The 14,517-nt window shown below is 34.7% G+C and overlaps 1 protein-coding gene across 5 annotated transcripts in view; it reads right to left on the reverse strand.

Annotated features, from left to right (window-relative positions):
* The window catches only part of ZMYND8 (zinc finger MYND-type containing 8), a 96,621-nt gene that overhangs the window by 68,008 nt on the left and 14,096 nt on the right, over positions 1-14,517 (reverse strand). For 3 of the 5 annotated variants that reach the window (XM_007425101.4, XM_007425102.4, XM_007425099.4), the window contains exon 1: positions 9,917-10,015. The exons of 1 other annotated variant lie outside the window; for it this stretch is intronic. In XM_007425101.4, coding sequence (XP_007425163.2) covers positions 9,917-9,930 — 14 coding nt within the window. In that variant the 5' untranslated portion in view covers positions 9,931-10,015. Of the gene's footprint in view, positions 1-9,513; positions 9,593-9,916; positions 10,016-14,517 lie in introns of those variants that run through there. One more of the 5 variants, XM_025164688.2, reaches the window with a different exon arrangement.

Below are 14,517 nucleotides of genomic sequence, written 5' to 3' on the forward strand. Positions count from 1 at the left end.
AACTTGTCTAATTCCCTTTTAAAACCATACATATGGCTATCATTAACATAACTCTAAGAGAGGTCACGAGGGGATTTGAACCTCAATGGTGTGCTGATAACACCCAAATTTATTTCTCTGTAGAATCTTCAGGAAATGATATAGCTCCCTTGAATAAGTAAATACTAAGTTGGATAACTAATACACTGCAACTGAAATCAGATGAGATGGATGTGCTCATTCGTAAGGGTAGAATTCCAGAGAAATGATAAATCTGCCCATACCCAGCTGGCTCGGTGACTTTGGGGTAGTCATTCTCTCTCAGCCCAACCCACTTCACAGGGTTGTTGTGAGGAAAACAGGGGGAGGGAGCATTATGTACATCACCTTGAGTTGTGCAAAATAAAAGGCTGGAAATAAATTCAAATCCCATTAATGTATACTTGAAGCTTGAATATTTTGTGCCAACATACATCATTTTACACTTGCTTATATTAAACTTTATTTGCCATTCTGAAGCCCATTTACCCAGTCAGAAGATACATTTTTGGAGCTTTCCACAATCTGATTTTTAGTTCTATTACTTTGAACATCAACAAACATGGTGACTTCACTATTCAGCCCAAACTCTAGTTTTTTTCTATATAATTAAAGAACACCATTGAAATTCTTTGGTCATTACTTTTAATATTTAAATTGTCACAAAAGTACTGCCCAAAGATGTTTAAATTTAATCAAATTCTAGTACTGGAAGAAGCCATTTAGGCCATCAATTCCAACCCCCTGCTTGGTACAGGAATCCAAATAAAGCATCCCATCCCAAATTAAAGACAGATGCTTTAATATATGGGTGTAGATAACTTATCTGGATAGCTGGTATCAAATTTTTACTGTTACAAAGCTTTTTCCTAACATTCAACCAGAAACAACTGCCTTCCTATAACTTAAATTCTTTATTTTGTATCTTGCACTATGGAATGAGAAAGAACCTTTTTCTATGTAGCATCCTTTCAGCTATTTGATGACTACTATCATACCCTCCAAATCAGCTGTCTTTTTGAAAGCTAAACACACTCAGCTCATTCAATCCCATTTCACAGGCTTAATTTCAAGTCCCCTGATAATTTTCATTGACCTTTTGTGAACGTGTTCCAAGTTCTCTGAAACTTAATCTTTCTTATTCTTTCTTAATGTTTCCAATCAAGAACAAGATACAATACTTGAGATGAGGTCTGACAAAAGCCTAACACAGTAGAGTGATTATTTCCATGATACAACCTAAAACTACCAGAGCTCCATGTGGCTCTCACTTTGATGATGTTCCAGAAGTCTTTAAAAACGTAGCTCTTCTCCCAGGCCTTGGGGCTAGGTTGGTTGTAGAGTCAATGTGAGCTGTGTTTTATGGTATATGGAGTATGGTTTGTCCAGATGCATATAACTCTTTTCCTTATTGTTTTCTGTCTTTTTAAGTGTAAACTGTCCAAGTCTTGTTCTGGAGTCAGGTGGCCTCAAAAATTAATAAATAATAACAGCAATATGATTTCCTTGTAACCACATCACATTGCTGGTTTTTATTAAAGCTTTCACAGATACTATTATCAAATCAGGTTTCCTCTTCTTATATCTGAGCATTTGATTTCTGCTTCCTTAAGCAAACTTTGCATCTATGTCTTAAATTTCATTGTTATTTGCAACCCATTTCTCTAAACTATCAAGATCATTTTGAAATCTGTTTAGGGTACCAGTTACCTCTCCCAATTTTGTATCTTCTGCAACTCTGAAAAGCATTCTCTCCACCTCTTAAAATTATTTAACAATAAAGGACCAAGAACTGATCCTTGCAGTACACTCTTGATGATGACCACTGAGTACTGTTTCAGAGCCAGTTATGTATCCACTCATACCATCCAGTCCATACTTAAATACCTTGCAAATCAGCATCTCATGGGGCACTTTATCAAATACTTGACAAATCCATGCTGTGTTCTGGTAATTAACAAATTGTTTTTATGGTGCTTACAGATTGATTTCTTTATGATTTGAAGCTTCCCGGGTATCAACGTCAGACTGACAGCTCTGTTGTTTTCTGGATCTTTCTTTTTTCCCTTTTTTGAAGACAGGGACAACATCTACTCTCCTCCAGTCATCTGGAGTCATCCATTCATCTACACTATCTATAGTGTAAAAATCTATAAATCTAAGTTGAAAAACAAATAAAAAATAAATTGTAACCTTTAGTGACCTGCCTTCCAGATCAATACTTAAATAGCTAGGAAATTATTAAGTGATATTAAAGGTTTTGGGAAGCTCAAGTATTAGAAAACTTAAGTGGAAAATGTTGAAAAGCACCTGATAAAGCTGTCTAGATGTCATGAACAGAAACAGTTACACAGTAAAGTGATTAAAAGACAGAAGTTCAAGTAGCACCTAGAAGGAATATTAAAAATCATCTAATAAAAACAAATTTGCTGCATTTGATCAAAAACCAGAATTCTCAATTCAAGATCAGTTAGCTGAATGTTTCTGGGAAGCTCAAAATGAGCATGTCTATACATCTGCCTATGGCTTTATAAATTATAGCGCATTATTTTCCTGTGTTGTTAATCAACTTCAAGATATTCCATTCTCCCTTCATATGTAATGGAGAACTCTAGGTTATCATAACCAAGGACTTTCACACATAAGCTAGTTCTGAACAGAAATAAAATAATGGTTAAGAGAATGGATGCTTTCTACAATTTTGTGAACTATCATTCTCAAGTCCAGACAAACTCCCAATGCACCATCAAGGACAACTACAGTTTTATTTTCATTCCCTTTCCTAATTTTTTTTTAATGTTATAACATATTTAACCAGTTTTGTTAATAAGCTTTCTAATATAGCCCCCAATTCTTGTATAAGTAGCATATAAAATGGTATTATATACTGTATTAGAACTACTTGTCTTAGGGCATATCATTTTACAACTGAACTCAAAGTACCTCACTTGGTATTCTGTAACCAAAGCACACTCTGGGGTGCTTCTGGAAAGTCTATAGTTTGTTTTGTACTTAACCATCCCACATAAAATAGTTTTATTTGTATTTTTAAACAGTGAGATTGTTCATGAATATGCTAAACTATAAACAATACCAGTCCAATACAGATTAATGGAAAAAACCAGTTTTTGCCTACCATAATCTAGTTTTTAAGAGATTAGTGGTTTGTATCAGCCTTGGGCACAGAAGCCACCTGCTAGAATTCTTTTACAAAGTATATGGTACATTCTAAATTAATTTCTGATATATCTAAATATTTCTTTAAAATAGTAAGTGCTCTTTTGGAAAGAGGGGCTGATATAATTCGATAAGGAATTTATTTCTGTCTTAATCTACTCCTTTTTACTTCCTCAGTGTCCAAAATTATGAAAATTCTTATGTTTCGAAAAGAGCCATTCAACTCTTGAGAGGGAAGGAGAGAGAGGGAGAGAGAGGGAGGGCGAGAGAGAGAGAGAGAGAGATTCATTCATTCATTCATTCAAATCAGAGCAAGGAACTTTCTGGAATCATGTAGAATGAAACACGGGATGAAATGCAGTAGAACAGGGAAAGAAACTGAAAAGACTTCTTTAACAAGCAAAATATTTTTTTATTTGAATTAAATGGTTTCTCCCAATATACTACACCATAACTAACTGAACATTATGCAATATGAAGATATATGTTGTTTACCATTTATAGTTCTTAAGGCTAGAATAAACTTGCATTTTGACAGAGATAAACAAATATTGGTTGTTTCACTCAGAGAAAGGATACAGGAATTAAATTATGTATAACGGACACATACACAAGTTTCCCTTTTAGTTGTCAAAACACAGTTTTGCAATTTACTCTTTCCAGTTACATAAATTTCCAAAATGTTAAACCATTTGAAAAGCAAAGTTCAAACCTAAAAACACTGTACTGGGTTTTGATATGCAACAAATGGAGCTCCACAAGGTTATAAAACTGTTTTCCCGTATATAGCTGTCAATGGGAAATCCTGTAATTACACTGGAGTTGATTTTATGGAGTGAAATACTCTAAAAATCTAGATAAATCTAGATTTTAAATCATGTGAAACAATGTGAAGACATTTTGAAATGTCAGAAAAATAGGAAAATATGGCTGTTATTTTAAGAATGACATAAATTCAGCGAAATTTTTGTTTCTGCCTAAACCACCACAGCACATACTGAACTGCTTAATTCCTTCACTAATGCCAACGAAGGATGGACAAATCTTCAGGATGTGCATGCATGGGATTAGTATTTGCTTAGGATAACCTAGAGCTGGTAGAACTTCAAGTATGTGCCTTCCATCCCATCACAATTTATTTATAACCTGTTTAAATAGATCAGTCCCAAAAGGATTTGAAGAGACAATAATTCAAAGAAACATTTCCCAAACAACTGCACTTCATATATTTGCAATACTTTTTCTTTCTAAAGCTCTTTGTATTAAAAAAAAAATCACTTGCATTAAGAGAAATGCAACCAGAAAGTTGCATTTAATATTAATAAACAAGAACAAAGATTAAAGGATCAATGTGCATCGACTTTTCTAACATATTGAACAGTTATTCTTCCAACTCATTGTAATAACCTTGTTACAGTTCCCTTTAAAATGCAGTTACGAAGGTAATTGTTTGGGATTTTCTACCAGATTTAACACTACATATATATAACACCTATAATATTACAAAAAAAATATCTTCTGTTTTCTGACACTGTATTATTTTCTTGAGAGGGCAGACAGAAGTGTTTATATTAGTAAATCTTTGCCAACTACAACATGAAATGACTTGAATTTATATTCGCCCCCAAACTAATCTCAGAATTTATCAAGTGCAGTAAGAAACACCCCCCAAAGCCACAAATCTTATGAATGAAACTAATTTCTTGCACAAACACTTTAGACCTTTGCTGACAAACAATTTACAAGTAAAATTCCCCCATACCCTTTTTCAAATAAAATCTGGGTATTGAAAGATACAAATGAACCCAACTATCAAAAATGCTTGTAGTGTACATTTTACATAATTAAAATAACATTCTTTATTGGTAAGGAATTGTGATTTGCTTTTAAAAAAACCTCTAAACTTATATTTTACATAAATAAAATACTGCATGTCCTTTAAGAACCAATCTTTACTGTAACTTCATTATTTAACATATGGATAAATGCAGAAGTATCTATGCATTCTCCTAACCTAATTTATCTATATAAATGAAAAGTTGTAGATGAACTGCTACACTTGGCATTTAGATAGGAAATCCAATAATGGAAAACAACCAGACAATATTGTCCATAATGTATTCTCACTACTGTAATGGAATAACTTATCAAGAACCATACATTTGGGGGAATTGTTCTTTAAATAATAATAATAATAATTAAAAAAAAAACAATGCTCAACACTAAGAACTACAGTTCAATTTTATCTTCAAAATAATTGATGCTTCTGCAATACAAGTAGCAAGCATAAAGTAAAATGTTTAAAACTGCATTTAATGAAACTGAGATATTATTTTGCATGTCATAACTGAATAAATAGCATCTGTGTATAAGCACTCACCTATAACAGTCTCTTACTCATCGGTAGCTATGCTATTTATGCAGGATTCTTAAAATGGCGTCTGACAGTACTGCATTGCCTCATTCCTATACAGAGGCTAAAATGGTAGCAATTTATTCAATAACTATGACCTTGTTTAAGCAGTAAGATTTTTAAAGCAATTAAATAGCAAAAATATTACAAGATGATAAAATATCCAACAATGGTAAACTAAAACACCCAAGACTAAGAACACTGTTAAGACACAATTTGCTAAGGGAGTCCTTCAATCAGAATATGTAAGAACTGATTCTGCCTCCAATTACCCTGCAAAGTCTAATGTATTTTAAGATTAAAAATAATGACTAATCTGGTAAAGTAAAAGGAACTAAATGTTTTATGATAAGATTAAGACATTTTGTTTTGTTTTTTAAAAAGATATAAGAAATATACAATAATGTTCACAAATCTCAGAACTCATCAGGGACTTATGTATCAACACTTGGCTAATAGGGCAGCAACACCTCAATTCCATGAACTGTTAAAGCCAAATGATTTCATAGAATGGAACTGCACAATCCCAAAATATGGCTAGTTTAACAAAGCTTCTGGCTTAGTAAGCAATTCTTAGTGTCTCAAATATCTTCTTAAAACTTCTGATCGTGTTTTAAATAAATGTATGAAATAATTCTTAGGATTGGTTCTTACAACTGTTAAGAGCAGTGAAACAAGTTTGTAGCAAAAGTATTAAAATCTGTGGTATATAGCACAGTCTATAGAAGAGATAGAATTCTGAACCCATGATATGAGAACATCTCCCATAATGCTGAGATGCCATCCAGGATTTTAATCTGTCACTCTTAGCTCAACATACTCTAGGGCACTGACTTATTACTTTTGAACCCGTCTTCAAAGTAGCACCTGCTTTACAATAGGCTAAATTTCTTGCCAGGTGTAAAACAAATGTAGTCACTTTACTAAAGAAGAGGTCACAGAAGCGATACTAAATGGTAGACGTTAACCAGATTTTTTGTGTACACACACACACAATATAGCTATAAACATACACCACTCATTAGCAACTTGGGTCATCTTGCAATAAAAAGAGAACTGATGTGTAATAGAAGATTATGCAAAATGATGCTAAATTTACAAATAGTAGTATTTGTACTGAAAATGTGCCAGGATCTTCTAAAAAGTTCTTCCAAAATCAACAAAATAGATTGTGTGTGTGTGTGTGTGTATGAGAGAGAGAGAAGGATATTTGTTTTGAGGGTGACAGCACCCTTTGCTTTTCAAGGGTGGCTAAATGCTGTGAAAAAGCTCTACAAATGTAAAGTTTTTTACCCATTTCTATTTGGCACTCAGATAATCTGCACTTAGATTGAAAGGCATGTGTGTTTATTTTAACTCATTTTTATTTGTTTTTAATGAGAATACATGTTGCTTTCTGTGCTATGTTATTGGCATATCTAATTTAAAAAGCAAAGAAACTGAGGGCTAAACTATAATGGTGAATTACATTTATGTTGACCAAAAATATAAAAAGGAATATTGTGCCAAAATAATTACTTTATCTCAAAGGAATATATATTCAGCTATATTATTCAGAGAAATTACAATCAATATTCAAATGCTCTAGTTCAGTTCCATTAGGACAGGAAGAGTGATTGTCTAAATATAAAGTCACTGTTGCTAAAGGAGACCTGCATCATCTTGCTTAAACTGTAATTCTATGCATACCATTCTTAAATGTGACTTATACTATAGGAAACCAAATGTGATTAAGGTATTTTGTAAAAGCATACAAATTATGGAATACTTGAGCTTGACTCATTTTCTTTACTTAGATGGAACAAAGATGGGAGAAATTTCTGGAAGGCCTTTCTCAGCCTTGCTACAGTATCTGTCAATCTTTAACCTATTCTCTGTTTTTATTGGTCAGGCTTTCAACAGAGCAACATGATTGGGCTGATCAGGGAACAACACTGCTGTCTCTCCTTGCCTCAAACATCCTGCTGCAATGCAGACATTTATATTTTGTGAACTATGAAAGAATTAGCATTCAAATAATTTAAAAGGGTAAACTTCAGGGAATTTATGATGCTGTGTTTCATTATGTGCACAGGGGTAGTCCATGCAAATATGCTTCCCTTTGTCAGCAATAGCTCTGGAGATGCAGATCTTGAGACACATCTTTCTTCAACAAAACCTAAGGGAGCCATTTTAATTCAAGCATTCTGAGTTCAGCTCATTTTCCTCCTGCTTCTTCATAAGATAGTATTTTCTAATGTTAAGATTCCACACCCAGCTGCTAATGTGTAATACACTTCTGCAAATACATATATCTGGTCACAATTTTGACAACCAAAACACTAAAACGTATTTCTCAGCTGTATCTTAGTACCATTTATATATATATACTAATAAGTTCTATAACAGATAAAAGCTGGTTAAGGAACTTTAACTCCTCCAGAAACAGACATTGCGGGGGGGGGGGGGAGGGAATATAGTGATTAGGCATTTTTAATGATGATTTGAAGGGTCCACTTTAAAACCAAGCCACAAGCCTTGGTTAAGGACAACAGCAAAAAGGATACAAGTACTAGACTGCAGTTTATCAAGTCCATGATACCCCTGAATAAGCTGTGACAAGGAATTATTTCTCAAGACATATTTGTGCCACAGCACAAGCTGGATTGTTACAAAATGGTATACAAATTGAATACACATCACAATCTGCAATGTTGTGAGAAAATGTCTACTGCAAAAGCTGCTACTTGAGACATGCATATTAAATGTCTCAGTTTTAGATTTTAAACACATCAGTAACTGAAGTGATTTTAAAACCAAATGTCATGCTGGATGATATAAGGTAATAAAAAAACATAGGGTAACTGAAGGATAACCTTATAACACTGTAGTAAGATTACTTTGCTGAAAACTAGCACATTCATCACACTCAAAAGCCAGAGGAAGTATGAATTGGGCTTTAATCTGCAAACGCATTAATTAAGAGCCTCTGTGAACAAAGAATAAGCAGAATGTTGTTTTCAGAAGAAAACAGGAAGTTTATATTTCAAGTATAGCAGAATATTGTGGAAAAATGAAAATTCACATTGGCACAGTTTTTTTAAAAAATAGAATTTTGAAAAAACAGTAATATTTAGTTTTAGTTAATTAGCAAAAGAAAAAAGAAATCCCCTGGATGCATTAAATTTGCCCTGTTAAAAGCAAAAGATTAAAAACTATTTAAATTTATCAGAGAATAGCAGACAAGTTTACTTACCAAACATTCAAGCAACCATCTCATTTTCCCCAATAAATAAGATACAACAAGCTGGCAGATTTGGGATTGACCAAAAGGAAATTTTTGAAATAATTACGTAGCATCATGCCAAAAACAAGAAAAGCCCAAAAAGAAGGGGAAAAAATGAACATGTAATACTCTCATGAACCACACATGATTTTTTATCACTCCACCTCAGAGAACTGAGCCTGTTACATTGCAAAAGAAAAAAAAAAGCACAGTTAAGAAGTCCATTAGTTTTTTGTATTACAAAAAGGTAGATAACAGTTCAAAAATGTGATGTCTTTAAACAGATAAGGAACTGAAACAGATACATAGCTATGTCTGATAGTTTCAGACCCAGACCTTAACTATTTCTGAAACCTACAATAAGAAAATCATTTTTAAAGAGACAGTTTGAAAGGAATATACTTCTCCCAGAAAAATACACACACCCTGCTTCTACAAATCCTGTAAGAAAAAGTATCTATTTTAAGTTAATGTAAAATTGCACAAAAACATGATGTAATAGCACTCCACTACTTAGGCCCAGTATCTGCAATCTGCCATTATCACTATTTACTGCAGGCTAAGTGGCTAAAAATCCCATATTTTATCAGGGGTAACTTAGATTAGCTCTTATTTTCACTGTTTGAAAAGGTAAACTTGCCTGTTCTGCTGTCTGCCATTATCCCTGCTTGTCTCCCTGTAGGGCAGTTAAATGCATCTGCTCCCTAGCTTCCATTTTCTCTTCAGCAGGCATGTGACACAACAGACAATAGTGCAGGCAAACTGCTCAGACACAGAAAGCTGCTTTGGAAGAGCAGTACCTTGACAAACTCTAAAACCACCATCCCCTTGTGAAGAATATGTATGCAAACGTTTTGCCAGTCTGTAAAATAAAGCTATGGCTAATGGCTACTAAACCATGTGACCCAAGAAAGCAATTTTAAACATTTTCAACTTAATAAAGTGCTGTGGGGTGAGTTTTGCGCAACAGATCACAGAGAATCACACTGTTAAGCCACAACTCATAGGTTTCAGAGAAAAAAATGTAAAAAAGTAAAGCTTACCTCTGTGGATGCATTGTTAACACAGTGTTATGTCAATACTTATAAAACATGGAGGACAGGCTCTCAGTACTCAGACAGAAAGGGCTTGGCACTTCAGCTTGATGATCTGTCTCCCTAATAAAAGCTAATCCTGGATTGGCTACTTTGGAAAATCTGAATGTAAAGCTTCAGGGGATTGGCTGAAACACTTCCTGAGCGATTATCTTTGTGCAGCTCTGGCAAGCAGGAGCCATCCTGTGCACAGAGAAGACACAGGCTAAACTAGGCCTGTTTTAGCAAAAGAAACTTAAAAGGAAAGCTGCCCATATACAAACTCCTTGCAGAAAGCAGATTTTCACACAGAGCAAACTGAACACCAAGTGCCAGACTAAAAGACTCTCTCAAACCACATCTGTTGCTTTTGCTTGAGGCTTTAAAAATCTCAGGGTTTCCCAGGTCACAAAAGCTGTTCTCTAGAAACAATTCAGAAAGAAAACAAGAATACCCTAATAGTAAGTGAAAAATGTTTTGAAGCAATACACATGCAGCACAAAGCATGCAGTTAAGTTTATATTAAAGGATCACGGATATGTGCTGTAGTTCAATTGTTATGTAAGATCTATGCTGCTCAAAAAGCACACTCGATTCTTCCAGATACATTTATAAGACTAGTGAACTATGAGAATTCACATTGTGGATTTTTATCAACACACACAATATTGAATAATAAAGTGGGAATTGTTTTCCTAATCACTTGCAATGCTGTCTTCCTAATTAAATAGAAAAGATGCAGAAAATAGCTACATTTTTCAGTAGCATGCTGCTTGATGTTTTCACAAATTTCCCTTATCCCTAAAGTCTTCTAAAGTTGCCAGTTAAACAACAATCTCACCTGCCTCTTAGTCTGCTGCAGCTTCTTATCCATTAACCCTATCACACTCAGCTCTTTTTAAGAGGCAGGCCTTTAAGAGGCGAGTTTCAGTGTGTGGAAAAATACCAGAGCTCTTTTCACCAGGGAAGAACAATGAAGTGCAATGTAAATTTAGCAAATTTTATCTAGTTGCTAAACCAAGAGAAAAGGTGGAGGGAAGGTAATTTTGAACTGTGGCCGTTTTTAAGGAAGGAGAAAAATTGAGGGGTCCTCAATTTTTTCTTCTCTAAAGCACCTTGCATTTCAGTTTATCTACCACAGGCCATGAGTTACACTGCTATGCTGCAGAAAGGAAAACTGTACAGTTATGCTGACTTTTGGCTATACAGTATTTACAAATAAGACAAGTAAAGAAAAATTATAAATGCAATTAAAAATTATAGTGCATGTGAAAGTGCACATTAACAAAATGCAAACAGCAGTTTATATGAAAGATTGAAAGCAAAGATGACCACAAACAGTACGAAACAGGCAAGTTTTGAGTACGTGTCCCAAATATCACATGGATATAGGCCTGTATTTTTATGATGCTATAATGTATAAGAACAGAGAGAATGATCCAGTTAAGGCTGGGCCTTGAAATCAGGAAGGCTACCAACCAAAGTAAGGCTCTTTCTTAAGTGCCTTTCTAAAATCCTTCAGTTTACAATCACAATGAAAGCTAAATAAATTACTCTCCCATTTCTACAGTAGTGGTATGATGAAAGTTCATACAGATAGATACAAATCTTAGGTGGTGTCTGCATAAATCCAATGCAAGAAATAATAACAGACTATCATGCCTCTGTGTGTGTGTGTGTGCGTGTGTTTTCCCTGAGATCACAATCATCTTCAGACTTTGCAGGGAAATTCTCACACTATTAAGAAGCTGGATGTTCTCTGTCAAAGCTGTTTTTCAGCCCATACTCATAAATTAAGCCCAATGCTAATTTCATATACAATTTTGCTGTACTTTCTGATAGGAAGACATTTCATTTTTCAAATTCCACCCATTTTTCAGGACAGAGAGTGGTAAAACTCTTAATGCATTTTCACAATTTTTGTTCTCCTTTTGAAATGCAGCAGGAAGTTTGTTTGTAATAAAAGGGGTAGGTACAGACGAAAGACATGAGAAAACAGAAGGCAAATTCATGGAATCCATCTATTGTTTGATGAGCATAATACAAATGGCCCAAATAATAAATACTTGTGTTAATGTCTCAAAGTTCATCTCAGTAAACATAAAAACACTGCTACAATTCCAACTCCAAAGGCAAAACAGAGTAATCAAGCAGTAGTGCTGTTTATCAACGAAATGTTATTCAGTGGCAGAAATGGCTGAATAATAAAGACCAGCACATGATCTGAATTCTGATAATCCTTTGTTTCCTAGAGTTAAAATCCACACCAATAGCCTAGTACATGACAGATAAAAATGTTACAGCTTCTAGCACACTGCATATTTTAAACTGAAATAGTCTAACAAATATGTTTGAAATACATGTCCACTTTCATGCCTTTTTTCCCACATCCAATGGTGTCAACATACTGACACCATGATACAGAAAACTAAGTATGCCACGTAATCTCAGAATAATCACATGCCTAATCCAGTATTTAAAATGATAATACAGATTAAAATCCTCATTATCTTTTGTTATCAAAAGATGAGAAAAATCCAAAGATTTATTTCTGTTTTAGTAGCATCATGGAGAAAAGATGGTTAAAAAGCAGTAGGAGATAACTCACATGATTTTATGTTGATTTTTAAATAAAAAACTTTTTTCTCCAAAAAAGTTCATGTTACAGATAAGACAGAAAGATACTATCTTGCTTTCCTGTCTCAGAAGGAATTTGAATCCAGATCTCTGAGTTTCACCATTTAACTATACTGGCTCCCCCGCCCGCCGTGTTTGGTTACTTGCCAGTCTAAATGGCAGAACTCCAGCTTTTCTTCTTCCCAGACTGTTTGAACACGTAGTTGCTGCATGAAGAAAGCCCCACCTACTTACTCTTCCTGAGTCTGCTGCCAGTGAAGTAGACTGGAATTATGTAAATCATGGTTCAAACAACACAACCAACCCCGTTCCGTTGTCAGCTTGCCACACAAAGCTACTTTATTTTCAAATTATTACTTTTCAGGGCCTGTGTACACTACTTTGATAGGGAGAAGATAACGGCACCATTCCTGTAACAGATTGCAAATACAGATCTGAGACAATGTTCCTATACAATAAATAGGCAACTATAAAGGGAATGTAATGGTGGGCAATGGGGTGAGAGTGCAAACAGAGAAACATGATGCATCATGACACCACCTCAGAGAGTAAAAGGAATGAGCGAAGGAAATACCTTTAAGTTTTCCAGTATACTAAACAAATTGCGTAGGTTAGAAATACCCCACTACCATTTTATTGAGGACTTGTACTATTAGTACGTGACACTTAAAAAAGGTAAAAATCATAAGACAGAGCACTCTGAAATATGTTTGTGAAAAAGATAGTTTCAACACCATTAAGCAAGGACATGTAGAGCTGGGTACAGTACTCAGAACATGTGACCAGAATGATAGCTTTTAACACAATCCTGCACTGTAATGAAGAGATGACCCAACTGTAAGCTTCTGTGATGTACTTTAATTTTCACTAGAGTCCTGAGACCTATGACAGGAGCTAAGTTTAAAAGACGGAAGACAAACTTTGAATAAAAAGATTCTGATCTGAACTAGTAATACATGAAAAACCTACTCTTGGTGAATTTCTTGTCCTCCCAAATAATTAGAGGACCATTCATTTTGTTGTTGCTACTGTTACATGATTAGTAAGAACCACACAGAGCTCTAACAGTAGAGCTTATAATCGAATTTATAAAATTTAATCACTGCTTAAATTACCCCATCTCCTCCCTATTCTTATACCAACCCCCCCAGTAAATTTACAAAAATGAAAGCACCCTTAAAAAAAATTAAAATTATATCTATAATAATTTAATTATTATGGGGAAATAATGGAATAAATGTGTAATTTGTAATTGAATGGAGACAAAGTGCAAGCAACAATTGCCCCTGCATTCACATTACTATCACACCTTCCAGTGAATGGGTACCCTTCCCAATTTAATGGTAAGATTTAAAAAAAAAAAAAAAACATAAAACCCTGCAGGGCCCCAATTGGATTGGGGGCCACCAAACTCAGAGTGGGGGAAGTGAATCCTTTCACCAGCGCCTTTGTTTGAAAAATAACCTTCTGCTCACCCATGGGGGAAGGGGCAGAAGCAAAATAGGAGCAGCTGAGGCACTGCGGCAGAAGTGACTCTGCCTGCAGTCATTCTTTCACCTTGTTTTTACTTATGGAACTTATTTGAGAAGACCAACCAGACCATGGTTAAAATAAGTTACTTCAAACAAACCCTGGGTAGAAATTGTGTTTAAGATACCCCTCTTTAGTCACAAGTTCCTATGATCTGGGTCTGACGGTAATCCAAACAACGTGGCTTAATTGAGCTTGATGTGCAAACCTGAGTGACTGTGTGGCTTAACCAACAAACCACACTTTAAGCAAATCATGATTTAGCACGAATGTATGAACTTGACTATCAGTTGTTGAAACTAGCCACGTGACTTTATTCTGCTGACGATTCGATTTCTGTATTGTTCGTATCAAGAACAACATTCCCAAACAAATACAACTAAAATACAGTTGATTCTCTGCGG

Source organism: Python bivittatus, unplaced genomic scaffold (genome assembly GCF_059951505.1).
Source record: "Python bivittatus isolate LINGU-HERP-01145 unplaced genomic scaffold, Pbiv_v1 ctg000700_np1212, whole genome shotgun sequence".
NCBI lineage: Eukaryota > Metazoa > Chordata > Lepidosauria > Squamata > Pythonidae > Python > Python bivittatus.